Raw genomic sequence first — 15,553 nt, 5'->3', positions numbered from 1 at the left:
TATATTGCTTCCATTATTCATCTGACTGTGCACTATACTATGTCATTTTAATTATAGCCTATGCCATTTCTGACCTGCATGGCTCCCTTCTCAACAGGCAAGCTGATAACAGCTACAGTATATTATAAGATTATATAAAGAAATGCTTACAAGACTAAATTGAGATGATAAGTTACTGACTAAAGCAGTTCTACACACAGAAAAAAAGGTTCTTATCTGGTTTGTTATGTGTCATGGTCCAGGCTGGACCAGGCTGTTTTTGGAGCCTGGGCTGTCCACAGAGACTGCCTTTTTTTACAGTGTACTCAGGGTCAGGCAGCTAGCGGATGGTCAGGTGATATTTGCTGTATGTGACAAAAAATGTTTTATCTTAGAAACAGCAACATCGCTTAGAGCACCTTAAATTATATTCATGGACAGGGTCAATCGTCAAATATATTCTTATATATGCTTTCTTTCTCTTTTACAGACACTTGACTTTTACTGCTGAAGGTACCATCAGAACAACTCTCCCTACCCTGCAGGACATCTATACCAGAAGAGTACGGACAAGAGCCCAAACTATTTTAACAGACATTTCATTCCCTGGCCATGGACTGTTTTAACCACTGAGGTCAAGCAGACGTCTCTGTTCCCACATGGCTAAAACAGACTGAGGAGGAGTTTCTTTCCTCAAGCGGTTCCACAAATTTTAAATGAGTGATTTAAAATATATATGTATTTAGGTTCTTATATTTTTAATGCTTAATGATTAGATTTTTTTTTTTATAGAATATAAGACTACAAATATTATATGTTAATATTACTGTATTAGTATTGTAAAGTGGTAAAGGGGACAGGGATGTAATTGCAAAATATTTTGCACAGCTGATTTTGTTAATGTAAAAAAGAAAACAGAAACAAAAGAAAGATGTTTGAATACATGGGGGTGGATTTTTCATAAGTAATTTTGTTTGAATGTAAAAAAAACATTTTTGCACCTTTTTTTTCTGTGTGAGGTGGAATTGCATAGACATATTAATTTTTTCTTAGAAATAAGCTTGTCAATTCCAAAGAATCTCTTTTTGTAGCCTGGTTGAAACCAGACTCACCTCGCAAATAGAGTCTGGGGACTCACAATTGGGAAATGTTTCCAATACAGCATCGTTACGGGCGTAGTCTTTGAACTGAATTTGTTCATGATCTCCAAGAACAGTGGAAACCAATAATATTATTTGAATCAAATTAATGACACACTATTCTTCATATATTTGTGTTACAGAGGCTTATAAGAAATTAATTCTATATATATAAAAAAACATCTCAAAAGATTAAGACTTGAAAATATTGTGTGTGTGTGCGTGTGTGTGTGTGTGTGTGTGTGTATGTGTGTGTGTGTGTGTGTGTGTGTGTGGGCATCTCAGCAGTAACTTGGAGGCTTGGTTTGAATGTTAAGAATGGGTAACTGTACACAAACGGAGGCCAACACGGTATAAAGGTGGGAGCAGGGGAGTGCTGGGACAAGAAAGGCCTGTTCACATCAGTAACAATCACCATAACTATAACAATAACAGCAAAATTGCTCTAGCTAATATGAATGCCGATATCCACACTATCTATAACGATCAGAGTCCATGGAATTTTAGACATCACATTCTTCATCAGCATGAGGAGAGACTTTGTCAGTGTGGACTATAGTTACAGCTGTCTTTAGAGTTATCATTACTGGTGTGGATGGGCCTTTAATAAGCTATGTTGGATGTCATGTTCACTTGTTGACTTGCAGCTGCCTGCTTCATAGGCCAACTCATTTTTTTCAGTGTTCTCTAGCTCCATCAGTGTCCAGTTCTAGGAGAGATGAATTACAGATTCAGTGAGCATAACTCAGTTGTCTAGTGTTGCATATACTGAATTCAGAAAGTGCTACATTTCTTAATTGTAAAGGCTATAAAGCATACACTATTATGGGCCTAACTGAGGCAGAAATGGCTATCACTGAGGCAGAGAGGGCTATAACTGAGGCAGAAATGGCAATAACTGAGGCAGAGAGGGCTTATAAAGTTAACTTGTGCTGCTCCCCAGTGGTTGAACAAATGCATCCCCAGCAGACTTTTTCCGATGCTGACGCCGTTCTGGTTCTAGACTCTCTTGGATATGTCTACAGCCTTGTATAGACTGATAGGCCCACAATATAGACCACTGAGCAATTATTGACAGCTCCCCTACTTGACCTATCAAGTGATGGCACATCTATGTCTGGTGATTGTTAAGCTGATGCGATTTGGCATTTTAATTACTGTGAAACTATGAACATCAATCATGTTACCATATTGTTATTTCATGTAGGATCATTGTACGTATGTATTTTAGTCTGTCTGTAGGATTTGCAGTCTGGTAGCTTGGTATTTAATACAGGTGCATGCAAATCTTATAGGAGAGATGCTAACGGTCTAATCTGATTCAATGAGCTGGAGCTAAAAGTGCTACTGTCAGACTCAGAGAACGGCTGGATGAACTGGGGAAAGGTAAAACTCAATTGTTTAACTCAAGAGGAGGTGGAAAACGAGTGTATTTCCCCAAATGGTAGAATATCCCTTTAGTAATTAATTCTGTTGCAGAGTTATGGTTTGTACGTTTATAGATTTTGCTCATTTTAATCAATGTTGAAATGTGATATTGTTAGTTGATATTGTTATTATTGTTATTAGGGCCTATTACTGTTATTATTAAGCTTAATGTAGGCTATTCAACTTTATTAGAAATCATTATCCTTAACTAATAATGTATGGTTTACTGTAAGTCGCTTTGGACAAAAGCATAACAAATACCACAAACAAAAAGATCTCTGTTTTTGACAGCATTATTGCATGAAGGATTTCATCTGTCATTTCCTATTATATGGCGACAAATGTGCTTTTCTTCAGGTTCACTATGACTATTATATAATGTTCTTTGAACATAAAAAAATATATTTCAATCTATTTTCCAGCATGGCTTTCATTTTCCAACTTCAACGTTGCACATATTAGGCCTACTAAATATCTATGAACGTTGCAGGCCTAACGTTGTCCTTTCCCCCCCTCAATTCTGACTTGAGGGGGGGAAAGGAAATTCTGACTTTTATTTTGAAAACGTAGAATTTTGTTATGCTTGTTACGCAGCTGACGCTGAGACTCACTGTAGGTGTTGTGCCCCGAACGACTACCTAGTAGAGAAGTTAAACTTCAGAATATGCCACGAGTCTATGTCGGAAGGTTAAGTTATCATGTCCGGGAGAAAGATATTCAAAAGTTTTTCAGCGGCTATGGAAAGCTTTTGGAAATCGACCTGAAAAATGGGTACGTTTGGAAAGTTATAGCATACCAGGAGCGAACTAGCTAGACATCGTTAGCTAGATAGTTTGCTTGGACAAGTGACATTCAGTTATGGTTATGGCATTTGAGGTGGAGAGCTTTTGAAATTCCTCGGCGTTTTGTTAATCAATGTTTCGCATAGTCTTAGACAAATGCGGATTTGAAATAAGACAAGTGCCTACTCCTGAACTGTGAACGTGGCCTAGACAAAATGGCGTTAAGAGCTTGCACACTGCAAGTGACGTTGGATAGCCAGAGTAGCAGCTAGTGGTTTTTAATTATTTGTGCATGTGCATGCTTACACGTCAATGCATGAGAAAAGAATGTTCATCAACTCAAATTCTAAGGGGTCCTTAGCCTATGACTATTCTTGTGACATATTACTCTCCATATCATTTATCATCTCATAATGATGAGTTGAGATGTTCATTTTGTGATATTAAACGTCTTAATACGTATCTTTCCAGCTATGGGTTTGTTGAGTTTGAGGACACCCGTGACGCCGACGACGCCGTGTACGAGCTGAATGGAAAGGATCTGTGTGGAGAGCGTGTCATCGTCGAGCACGCCCGTGGTCCACGGCGGGACAGGGATGGATATGGTGGGGGTGGTGGGCGCAGTGAGTACTCTAATACAGCTTTGAGACACACTTAATTTATTTTCAAATGACAGGTGGTGCAGCTATTTCAGCAGAACTGATTATTTACTTTTTACAGGCTGGCTGTCAGTTTTAGGAAAGTGAAGTGATGATGCTGTCCTGTTTATTCATGTTTTCACATTGTAGATGCCAACATCCTGCTTTCTAAATATAGATCTAGTTGGAATCCCTTAAACCATTATTTGCCTCATATAAAATGGCTTATAATGTTATGTGCCACTCTTTTGAGTGTACAGAATGGGGTTAATGAAGCAGATTGGGGGCTTTTTATTTCACTGATTGTTTACACTGCAGCTGTGTAACTTCTCCACTGAATCACATTGCTTTAGCACAGAACATTTTATGTTCTGGTTACAGAAATAGGATTCAGTGGCACAACTGAGGAGGCCCTCATTATTCACAGTCTGGCTGCAGGGCAAACAAAGGGAATGTTGTCCTTTTAATGAACTATGTGTATAACGCCATTTGAATTCAACATTAACAGAGTCCTTGATGTTTCAATTTGAAAGAGTCCTCTGCGGGCTGAGTCCGAGTCCATTGAGGCTAAGATGACTGCCTTTCCTGTTTGGCCTTGGCTTTCACCTTACAATGTGTGTGTGACCTTTGACCCTATGACCCTTGGCTGACCTAACCGCAAGCCATGATGACAGCAGCCTTTTGCCAATAGTCCAGGGTGATGGTGAGGAAACCCATTGGTTTTTATGTTGAAAGAAATATTGGACGGGTTAAAGCCAAAAGAAAAAAAATGTCTTCCATGTAACTTGCTTTATTTTAAAAAGCAATGGTCAATGGTAGAAACCTTTTTTGCTTTTCTGCATTGCCCTTTTTTCTTATAACTAGTCTTGATTTCCTTTTCCCCCCATCTTTTCTTTGGAGTGTGTTGGCAGTATCTTTTTGAATCTCAAATGATGGGGGGGGGGGGGCACCAAACCTCCCTCCTCTGAGCTCCCCCCTGGTCTCCCCTCTATAGGGGATGAATCATATGACCCATGTGGTATCAATGGCATGTAAGCAAAACTCCGGAATGCAAACAGTTCCTTAAAGTGAGTACATTGTTTCATAATGGCTGTATATGGTAAACAACTTCTGCCAATGCACTTGAAGCCACATTAAATAGTCAAGGAAGCCAGGCATGGGAGAACCTTGCTCTCAGTCTTTTCAAAGAGTATTCTGCCAAGTTGGATATGGTGAGATAGACATGTAAAATAGATCATCATCCTACACTTAATCATACTTCATGCTCCTTGCTGATTTCATCAGTGGTCACCCAAAATGAGCCTGCCAGCGAGCTCCTCTCCTTCCAGTCCTCTCACTGCGCCCGCTTCCATTGTTGTTTAAAGGTAGTGGGTACAGCAGCAGGAGCCACAGTGGCAGGGACAAGTATGGGCCCCCCGTCCGCACTGAGTACCGCCTCATCGTGGAGAACCTGTCCAGTCGCTGCAGCTGGCAAGACCTGAAGGTGAGTGTTTACTGCTCTAACCGCAACTGGTTGGTCAAGCTTGTGGTATCATTTTTTTTTATTTTTTAAAGTTTCTCATTTAATGAAATGTTTAGTTTAACCCTCCATATGTGCTGTGAAAATATGGTTCCCTTTTTTCTTCTTTGTCCCTGAAGCCTCCCTCTGTGGAAATGTCTCCCCTTTAAAAAGTAAAGACTGATATACTGAGGGAAAATAAATGCTTTGCTGTCAAATCCAATTCATTGGTTACTAATAGAACACAAAAAAATATTCATGATATGCACGTACCTCCTTATTGCAGGACTTCATGCGGCAGGCTGGAGAGGTGACTTATGCCGATGCCCATAAGGAGCGAACTAATGAGGGAGTGATAGAGTTCCGCTCCCACTCGGACATGAAGCGAGCCATAGACAAGCTGGACGGCACCGACATCAATGGCAGGAAGATCCGACTAGTGGAGGACCGTCCGCATCGGCAGCGCTCGTACTCTGGAAGCAGGTCCAGGTAAGGCACAAGACTCTGTTGCTGAAGTTTACTGTAAATCAATTACTTTGTACTAATAGGAGCATGATGGGGCTTAGGCTAATATTATAAGGTTAGGTTAAGGTTAGATTCTTAGGGGTCGGCAACATTTTTGGAGGGGACACAAAATGATTAAAGACATTTTTCTAAAGGTTTTTAGTAAAAGGCTGCCATTGACATAATGCCTTTGGTGTAGACATAGCCATTTTCTGCCTCTGCTTCCAATGCCAATCTCGCAACATTTCAAAACCAAATTCCGCCGGTTAGAGAGAAGGGGGATTGCGAGACTTGGCTCATGTTATTTGGGGGGTCGCCAGACAAAAAGTTTAAGAACCACTGGGTTAACCCAATAAGGCTTAGGTTATCCTTAATGTTAACCCTAAATGTACAAGTGCATTATAAGATGAAAAAAGTTTCAAGGTCACAGCACTAGTTACCTGCGTTGTGTGGAACCTGCGCGGTTCAGCCCTGCACACGTAAAAGTGAGCAATACACCAAAAACTCATCTCACACACACACACTCATTTCGTCTCTCTCCCGCCCGTGCGCACACACACACACACACACACACACACTCCCAGTGTTAGGTTAGGCTACCTCACCAAACAGAACTACCCCGTTATAGCCCTTACAAAAAAATGACTGCATTACTTCAAGTGTCAAAACTGCAGTTTTCTGGGTATCTAAACTGCAGTTTTGGAGGAAATATTGTCAGGTCTTATGCAGGAAATGCAGTATTTTGGACACGAAAAAACTGCATTGTACTACAGTATAACTGCAGTTATTTATTGTAAGGGGGGTTATTGGTAGTAAATGCTGCAGATGCACAAATCTACATAAAACAGATATATTAATTTACTTTTAAGTGACTAGGGCTAGTTTACAGCATGACATTTGTTGTACATATTAATACATTTAAACTTAAACTTAATAATGCAAAATTACTTTAATAGTAATGCTGCTTTCGAGATGTCTCGTAAATCATTGTACACTCACCCGTACAACATGTACCAATGAGTGGCATTAGCAGGAGGCTAGTCATTGTTATTGTTTTGTGCTACATGTAGCCTCTAGCTAAACTGCTGGAAAACAAATTGTTACATTGTATTGCAGGCACAGCAAGACCGTGCAATGCATGAATTGGTGACCGGATTGAAGCAGCAATGTAATCTAGTGTGTAAGAGCATTACATCAACTTTAACATGACCAACACAGTACATATGCAAAAAAATACATGTCATCTCATCTCAACTATGGGCGCAGCCATGTTTGTTGTAAGGTCGTACGTCCACCTCGGGGTACCCTCAAGTACTCCGAGGTAAAGTGGGCGTGCCTGCCCAAAATGCCGCAAGAAAGCTGGGTAATTTACACTTTCCAACTCGGGCGGCGGATTTACGAGACATTTACGAGACATCTCGAAAGCAGCATAATAATACTATGATTGTTATTTACAACATTATTTACTCTGTATTTTTTTTTTTTTTTTTTTAAGTATATTTTTTTGGGCTTTTATGCCTTTAATGCGACAGGACAGCGGAGAGTGACCGGAAGTAAGTGGGAGAGAGAGTCGGGGTGGGATCCGGAAAGGACCACGGGGCGGGAATCGAACCCGGGTCGCCGGCGTACGGTGCAGGTGCCCCAGCCAGTTGCGCCACGGCTGGGGCCATTTACTCTGTACTTTTGCATGAAGTGAGAAACCTTTACTTTTCACATTATCCCTTTAGTAGAGAGGTGCATGCATTATGATCTGTTGGACCCATTGGGTCTATAGAGAGGCATTCCTAATGGCTACAAGGATTAAATGTAAGACTTTATTATGGCACTAAAATCACTCTGACTCCCTATCAGCTGATGTTTACAGTTGACCTTTGCAAGACTCTCTTCTATATCAGGTCTCGTAGCCGTAGACGCTCTCGCAGCAGGAGCCGCAGGAGCAAGAGTTCCCGTAGCAACTCCAGATCGCGCTCCCGGTAAGATGACTGAAAATAAACATGTATACATCCACCTGTAGTCTTTTTAAATCAGATCTGATCTATGGCTTTAGAGATGCAATCAACATCTCTGTATTCAATTCTGTCAGAGCTCAGCCCAAGTGATCATAATTATAGTTAATTATAGGTAACTCATAATTATAGTTAATTTGTTTCCCACAGGTCCAGATCCCGGAGCAAGAGGAGATCTAGTTCTAGGAGGAAGTCCCGATCCAAGTCTCCTGCCCGCAAGTCCCAATCCCACACCGGGAAGTCTCGTTCTCACTCCCGCAGGTCACGCAGCCACTCGGCGAGCCACAAGTCTCGCTCGCGCTCGGATGCCCGAAAGTCTCACTCCAAGTCCCGCTCCATGTCCGAGCGGGTGTCTCCGAGTCGCCCCAAGGAGAAGTCGGTCAGCAAAAAGTCCCGCAGCCGCTCGGCGTCGCCCGTGGAGAATGGGGAAGAGGAGCGTGCCAAGTCCACCTCCCGCTCCCCCTCTCCACGAGACGATCAGCACGACTCGCCGGCTGAACACTCAGCCTCCCCATCGCAGCCACGTTCAAAGTCTCTTTCTCGCTCCAGGTCTGATTAAACCCATCCCTTTGCTCACTCTGACACAGACAGGAGGAGGAAGCCACAAAAGCATTTGGTTACCTGTTTCAGCCACTGATGTCCAAAATATACCCGGGTATGTTCGGTACGCTGGCTGTTAAAACTTCAGCATATGTACATAATTGTAATGTTTGAATAAGAACCAGGCAAAACATAGGTTTGTTTGACATTGATATGTTTTGAGGTGGATGTTTGTTCAGTTTAATTTTCAAAGAAATTGGAGCTGCATAGGTTGCTTCAATACCCCTTTGCACTTTCCTTCATTTGATTTGTTTATTTTTTTTATTTTTGGGGTGCACTTTTGGTAGGTTTTTTCTGTGAATGCTGCACATTTGATTTACATTTATTTCTCTAAATAGTTTTAATTCTCTAAAACATTTAGTTGTAGGCCTAGTGTAGTTGCAGCTTTACTTAGTTTTAGGATTCTTGCAATATTTTTGTCTTCTGTTGAATAATTTAATTTCAATTTAAGCTGAAATAAAAAAGTTTTATTGACTTCCATGTTGCATGTGCCAGTTTTATGGGATGATCATGTTGTGGGTTAATATCTCGGTAGAGGGCGCTGTGGTCCAGCAATGTTATTGACAAATGCCCTAGCATCCAAAAACGTGGTAGCGGTGAGGTGGGTAAACTATGAATTCTGTGAGGTGGACTGTCCATTCGGTATCTGCATTTAAAAAAAAAAGCATTTAGAAAAAAGGCATTCAGAACATGTTTGATGATTGTGTAGGCTATTGTCCAATGTTTATAACGATATCAGTGGTATTAAATCGAGTGAACATATTGTGAATGTGGATAATACAGTGTGAAAGTTGCAATTGGTGAATAAACTCTTGAGAGGTGGGTGAACTATTTCTGAAATTTCAGAGGTGGATGACTGCGTTTAGGCTACTTGCGTTTAGCCTCCACATACATTCCCGGAATGCCGCCCGAACGTGTGCTATTTCATACATTCATATTTATTTTCTCTGTCACGATATGAGTTTCTTAAGGCAATATAATAGCATGCAATAAATTTAACTTTATTCTTCATTAACATCTCGATGGAGGCGGAGCCTCAGCGTTCTCTTGGCAGTAAAAGTGGGCCATTTCACGTCCAAGGCATTTCATTAGGTCCAACAAGTGTGTGATGACACGGACAGCCTTGTCTGCTGTCGTTGCCAAGCAGCCAATTGCAAAATCTTTATTTCTCCATGACCTACATAGGCTACTCGAACCAAGCCAGGGCTGAGATACAAATTTGGATGAAACAGTGACAGCGGTGAAGTGGCCCATTTGAAAACTTTTCAAGCTCCACCTGTCAGAAAGGTGAGGTGAAAAACATCTATTATATTGTTGCAATGTCATCAGCTATTTTAAGTGGACCTCACTGTTTTGTTTTCAGCAGACTTTCTTTGGTTTAGATGGCGGTGCTTTTGGGACGTTGGTTATGATCATGGTTATGGTTATGATGGCTATTTTTTGGAACGTTCTTTCATTGCTTAAGACATTTATTGGAAACCGAGTGGAATAGACTTGCCTTTATCCTTACGAAGTTGACTCTCCGTGTCCTGTTATGTGTGCTGTCCTGTCTTGTCTTTTGTTGACCCGAACACACTGCTCACCTGGGTGTCAACAAGGCTTCGTCTTGTCTGGGATTGACGCGTTTCCCCTGACCCTTAATTAATCTGTTAGCCTTTATGTTTTGGCATTTCTTTAGCCAAAGATGGCAGGTTTTATTAATTTGAAAATGGTCACCCTTCACATTATTTAAATAAGGTGTCAATAATGTGCTGAGCATTTTGTAGGCTAAAAGACGTGAATTTTGATACACCTGTCTTGACATTTTGCTGTCACTTCATTAATCGCCTGGATGTCCTTGTAAGTGCATGTAACCTCATCAAGAGGACGTACATGCTGGTGTAGTGTTTGGATGTGTAATTTTATACACAGCCTACTTTCTTTTTCAATCTAGCTGAAAAGCTATAAGTTGCACAAGACAAAAAGAATACCACATACAATGGCACACTGTAATCTGGTAAGTGCTTTTTTGGTCATTTCAATCATATTTGCTGCAGAAGCACTTTTTTGAGAATGATCAGGAATTTTTTTTTATTTGCTCTCTCTCTCTCTCTCTCTTTCTTTCTCTCTGCTTAACAGCTGCATCCATCTTCATCTAATGAAGTCAACTTAGGCCCCACTCACAATCCCCAGTGAGTGCACATTTTAACCATATTTTCATTTCCATCATGCCTCATGGTGGAATATGCTCAAAATCATGTATCGCACAAATGGATTTGCTTGAGCATTCGTTCATCAACATTCAAACCTGATTGTCGGGTTGTTGAAGGTGTCCTCCAGTTGCTCAGAAACAGAGGGTATTGGTAAATGATAAACATATGTCTCTATTTTGGTATTTTCTGCAACACACCCATCAGACTGCGAGAACATCACAACAAGTTCTGTTTCTGTTGTCAACATCAGTCTTGACATTGTTCAATCGCCACAAGACAGAAGAAATAGCACTTTCTTGTTGTGACTTACAATGCTTGAAACACTGTAGCCCTACTGGTAGGCCTATTACTTCTGCAAATGTGCACAGAAATTGTACATTTTGCTTTTATTTAGGTTATAAATGATGATTGAAATATGGAAAGACATGTTTTCAAAACTCCAGAAGTGACTGAGTTGCATAAAACATTTAATTATACATCTCTTCAGGAATATTCAGAGAAGAATGATTTTATGTGTAATTTGTCATTGCAAAAGCAATTCTTCTCCGTTTGCAGTGCCAAACCCACAGACTTTGATTTTTTGGCTGTGATTGGCAAGGGCACATTTGGGAAGGTAAGGTTGCACAGTAAGATATTTTGTTTGACATTTAATACATTATTACTATAATATACTTTGACATCTGATAGAGGCATAATAAAAATGTGTAGTGACTAGCAACACGGTCTGTAGTCTGTACCCCGTACCCAATCATCATATATTTCTGGATTTTCTGTCAAAGGTGCTGCTTGCCAAAGCAAAGGCTGATAACAAGTTCTATGCAGTAAAAGTCCTGCAGAAGAAAGTTATACTCAAGAAAAAAGAGGTTGGTGAATCACTAATGGTAACAGCTTACAGTAAACTCTGCACAGGAAGCACATCCGTCATTATGTCTACTATAAATTCCTTCGTACAAACCTTGATACCAAATGGATATTGTTTTTAATAACTTCTACCCTAGAATTATACTTTTTAGTATACCATACTAAAAATATACCTACTTTGATATAGATCTTACTTTTGTGAATAGCTTTTTGATTTAGTGATCAATTTGTATTCTCATAGCAAAATAATATCATGGCTGAGAGGAATGTCCTAATGAAAAGTCTGAAACATCCATTCCTGGTCGGGCTCCATTACTCCTTCCAGACGTCAGAAAAACTGTACTTTGTCTTGGACTATGTCAATGGAGGAGAGGTAAGGAGTGATATTGCTGAAATCAGCCACTGATGTCCTCATAATGCTACAGTTGGATTGCTGCTTTGCTGACCTTTGTAACAATTTCAAGAATACACATGGCGGTTAAAGTTAATGTAATCAGGGTGTTTTGCCCTTCTGTTCTTCTGGTTTGGCAGCTTTTTTATCACCTTCAGAGGGAGCAGAGTTTTGGAGAGCCACGAGCACGCTTTTATACAGCTGAGGTGGCCAGTGCCATTGGCTATTTACATTCCCTCAACATTGTTTACAGGTCAGTCCTGCTGTTGATGGGTCACTCACACCAGTCCAGCAATGTTAACAAGTCACTTATAGTAAACACAGATCCTTTTCTGCTATGGATTCCCAAGCTTGCCTTAGAGGCTGTCCTGCGTCTCAACAGAAAGTGACCTCTCTGACATGCCTTCTCCATGCCTCCTCCTTCTCTTTGTCTTTTCCAGAGACCTCAAACCAGAAAACATCTTATTGGACTGGGAGGTAGTTGTTCATAGATCACCTGCATGCAAAATGAGCATCATGTTGATACTAAATTATAATTGCAGTATGCTCTGTGCTGTTAATAGATTGGCATTAGTGAATTCTGTGACTTTTCGCCATTTTGACCATCTTGTACTATAACAGGGCCATGTGGTGCTGACAGATTTTGGGTTGTGCAAAGAAGGAATAAACCCAGACTCCACTACATCCACCTTCTGTGGAACCCCAGAGGTCAGTGGTGATCACTCAAATTGTGAACAACTCATCGCTACATGAGATGTAGGTGTCAGGTGTAACTTTTCCCCTGGAACTTTTCCTGACTGGGAAATAAGTTATTATCCACACTCTAGTTATTATCCACATTTAATTTTCCTCAATAGTATTTCACTCACATCATAATGTTCAAAACCTGTAAGGTTGATGGAATTTTGTTCTGTGTCTTTTCTGTCAGAAATGTATGCTTCTCTAAGAATGTATGCTTTTCTCATTTTCCACCTTTCCAACAGTACTTGGCACCAGAAGTACTAAAGAAGCATCCTTACGACAGAACGGTAGATTGGTGGGGTCTGGGATCTGTCCTGTATGAAATGATTTATGGACTGGTATGCCACTCTATTACTGTTAATACGCTATATTCATTCACATTTTCCTAGTTGAAAATAGAATTGCTTTTTAATTGCTCAGTTAATTTATTGTTGCCAATTTATCAACTCACTGCTATGCCAAATGAAACACAATGCTGAACACCAGAGTGTATATATTCCCTGTTATGTATTTATTTTACTGCATTTCACATGCAGACAGATAGTTTTTCATAATCTTGAACAGATGATAGTCGATTAAGTCAAATTTGAACTTTGTGCTTACCGTGCCTGTGCTGCATGTTTCGTCATACTCTGTGGTGCTGCCCCTCTGTTGCTGCTGTAGCCCCCATTCTACAGCAATGACATGACAGAGATGTACAACTCCATCCTCCACCATCCCCTGAACCTGCCGGGGGGGAAGAGCCCAGTGGTGTGTAACCTGCTCCAAGGGCTGCTGCAGAAAGAACCTCACCGTCGCATGGGAGCCATTGCTGATTTTGTAAGTTAACCTGATCTAAGTAAAAGCGGAATGCAATAGAAACACTAGAAACATCAGTATGGGTTTACTGGATGTGATTTGAATTTTGTTGTTGGGTTTTTTTTTTACAGCTGGAGGTGAAGAATCATGCATTTTTCTCTTGCATAAACTGGGATGACCTCTACCACAGAAAAATTAAGCCTCCATACAACCCTAATGTGGTGAGTATAAGTGAAATAGGGTGATTATGACTAAATGACTGAATTTTGCTGAACACTTTTCAAGTTTCTAATTCTGTTCCACAGAGAGGTCCTGCAGATATGCAGCACATTGATCCTGAATTTACCAAGGAGATGGTACCAGGGTCTGTAGGTTGTGCAGCGGATTTTCCTTCCAGCCTGGCTGCAAGTTGCTCAAATGCTTTCAAAGGATTTTCTTATGTTTCCACAGAGGACTATCTCTAAGGCCAAATCATTCATTCATTCAGAAAAAAAAACTAAAAGAAAAAAGTATAATATATATATCATGGTAATTTGTCTATTGCTGATTAAAGTAGGCTACTCCAGAAAAAATGATGCCCAACAATATGCATAGGAATGTATCCACACAGTTGGCCTACTCAGGAGCATTGTGTATAATCTGATTTCTCTGTACTCTCTTATAGTGTATTGGCCTTTTATCATCAGCTAGGCTACCATACAGCTTCTTTCTTGTATTTAAAATAGGCCTATGTTGGACATAGTCTACAGCTACACCACATTAAATAAATGAAATAAGGGGTGCTATTATGCCTAGGTCTACATCTTGTGAAATATCTATTTACCTTGAATGAAGACTTTTAGATTTCTTAAGAATACCTCACTCATGCATACATTTGCCATTTATGGATTTTTATAGGCCTAAACATCAGTTTGTTCATTGTCACACCTGCAGTAGGCCTAGGCTAGCCTAACTTATCATTATTAGGCTAGGCCTACTGTGTAAAGAATGGATTCCCATTGTTTATAAGCAAATTTCCATGTAGCCTACTTCATCGTGGTGAAGGTTAAATGTAGGCTTGATCGTGTCTGTCCTAACCTGTAAATATAATATTAAGAATATTTGAAAGATCATATGTGAAATAAAATGCTGTTTAAACTATATGACTTGTCACAAAATATATGCATGCTATACATATAGGCCACGATAACATAAGCTCATAAATACATACATACATACATACAAACATACATAGGCCTACATATTGTATATTGGAGATTTTATGATGATTATAATGATCCTTTTAAGCAATATAGGCCTTCCACCTGGTACCAACTCTAGGCTATTTAGATGTAGGCCTAGCCTTAACGTTAATTCCAAACAGCAACTCTGCCTTTCGCCTATGCTTCTCAGTTTTCACCTGGTTCTCACACATCTTTTAGTCTAGTCGTGATCCCCATAGGCCCAATAGTAAACCCAGAAATGTTGAGTACCCTAAAGTTTTATTGCAGAAATGTCATCTATAGGCCTAGTGGGTGAAATTCAAATTGGTTGCCTAAAGTTGCACTTTGGGCAATTTGCATAATTAGCATAAATAGGCAATTAAGGCGAGGCAGTACAGGTGAATAGGGTAAAAAATTTAAATAATAGATATCACCATGAAACTTTCTGAGTTGATTACTTATGTTAAGATGAGAAAAAAATGTATTGCATGTTTTTTATATTTTAATGTTTACATATGCAAATGAGGCCCTATCTCATTAAAAATGCTCTAATTTGCATACACACAAAAGCAGATAGTGTGATAAAGCCAGGGTCAAAATTGTTTTTCCAAGGTAATTAGGTGTACTTGGTTGGGTGAGTTGGTGAAAACCTTTAAGAAACTTGGTAAGGAGGCAGTGTTGACCTATGGACAGACAGATTAAGAAATTAAGTGTGCCATGCAAAACTAGAAAAGCACTCCGAGAGTGCAGACCTCCGCCAAGCGAAAACATAACCGCCTCCTGGATCCAGACGG

General features: G+C 40.1%; 2 protein-coding genes across 2 annotated transcripts; both read left to right on the top strand.

Moving 5' to 3' along the window:
- The first annotated feature begins 3,143 nt into the window (after positions 1-3,143).
- On the top strand, positions 3,144-9,049 carry srsf6b (serine and arginine rich splicing factor 6b). Its single transcript, XM_076268870.1, has 6 exons — positions 3,144-3,317; positions 3,800-3,951; positions 5,331-5,449; positions 5,751-5,953; positions 7,864-7,941; positions 8,125-9,049. Exons 1-6 carry the CDS (start codon positions 3,211-3,213, stop codon positions 8,531-8,533), a joined length of 1,068 nt encoding a protein of 355 aa, XP_076124985.1. The 5' UTR covers positions 3,144-3,210; the 3' UTR covers positions 8,534-9,049.
- Positions 9,050-9,651: 602 nt separating this feature from the next.
- Positions 9,652-14,697, top strand: LOC143104683 (serine/threonine-protein kinase Sgk2-like). Its single transcript, XM_076268869.1, has 13 exons — positions 9,652-9,861; positions 10,508-10,570; positions 10,693-10,745; positions 11,322-11,379; positions 11,546-11,629; positions 11,869-12,000; positions 12,159-12,271; positions 12,459-12,495; positions 12,640-12,726; positions 13,002-13,097; positions 13,423-13,578; positions 13,689-13,778; positions 13,863-14,697. Exons 2-13 carry the CDS (start codon positions 10,553-10,555, stop codon positions 14,019-14,021), a joined length of 1,083 nt encoding a protein of 360 aa, XP_076124984.1. The 5' UTR covers positions 9,652-9,861; positions 10,508-10,552; the 3' UTR covers positions 14,022-14,697.
- Positions 14,698-15,553: the final 856 nt, after the last annotated feature.

This window comes from Alosa pseudoharengus, unplaced genomic scaffold (assembly GCF_046254945.1).
Source record: "Alosa pseudoharengus isolate Yale_2024_CS ecotype anadromous, Long Island Sound unplaced genomic scaffold, YU_APseudo_1.1 YU_APseudo_1.1_scf_5, whole genome shotgun sequence".
Taxonomy (NCBI): domain Eukaryota; kingdom Metazoa; phylum Chordata; class Actinopteri; order Clupeiformes; family Clupeidae; genus Alosa; species Alosa pseudoharengus.
Note: the sequence above shows the minus strand (reverse complement) of the source record. Positions and strands in the feature narration are given on the sequence as shown.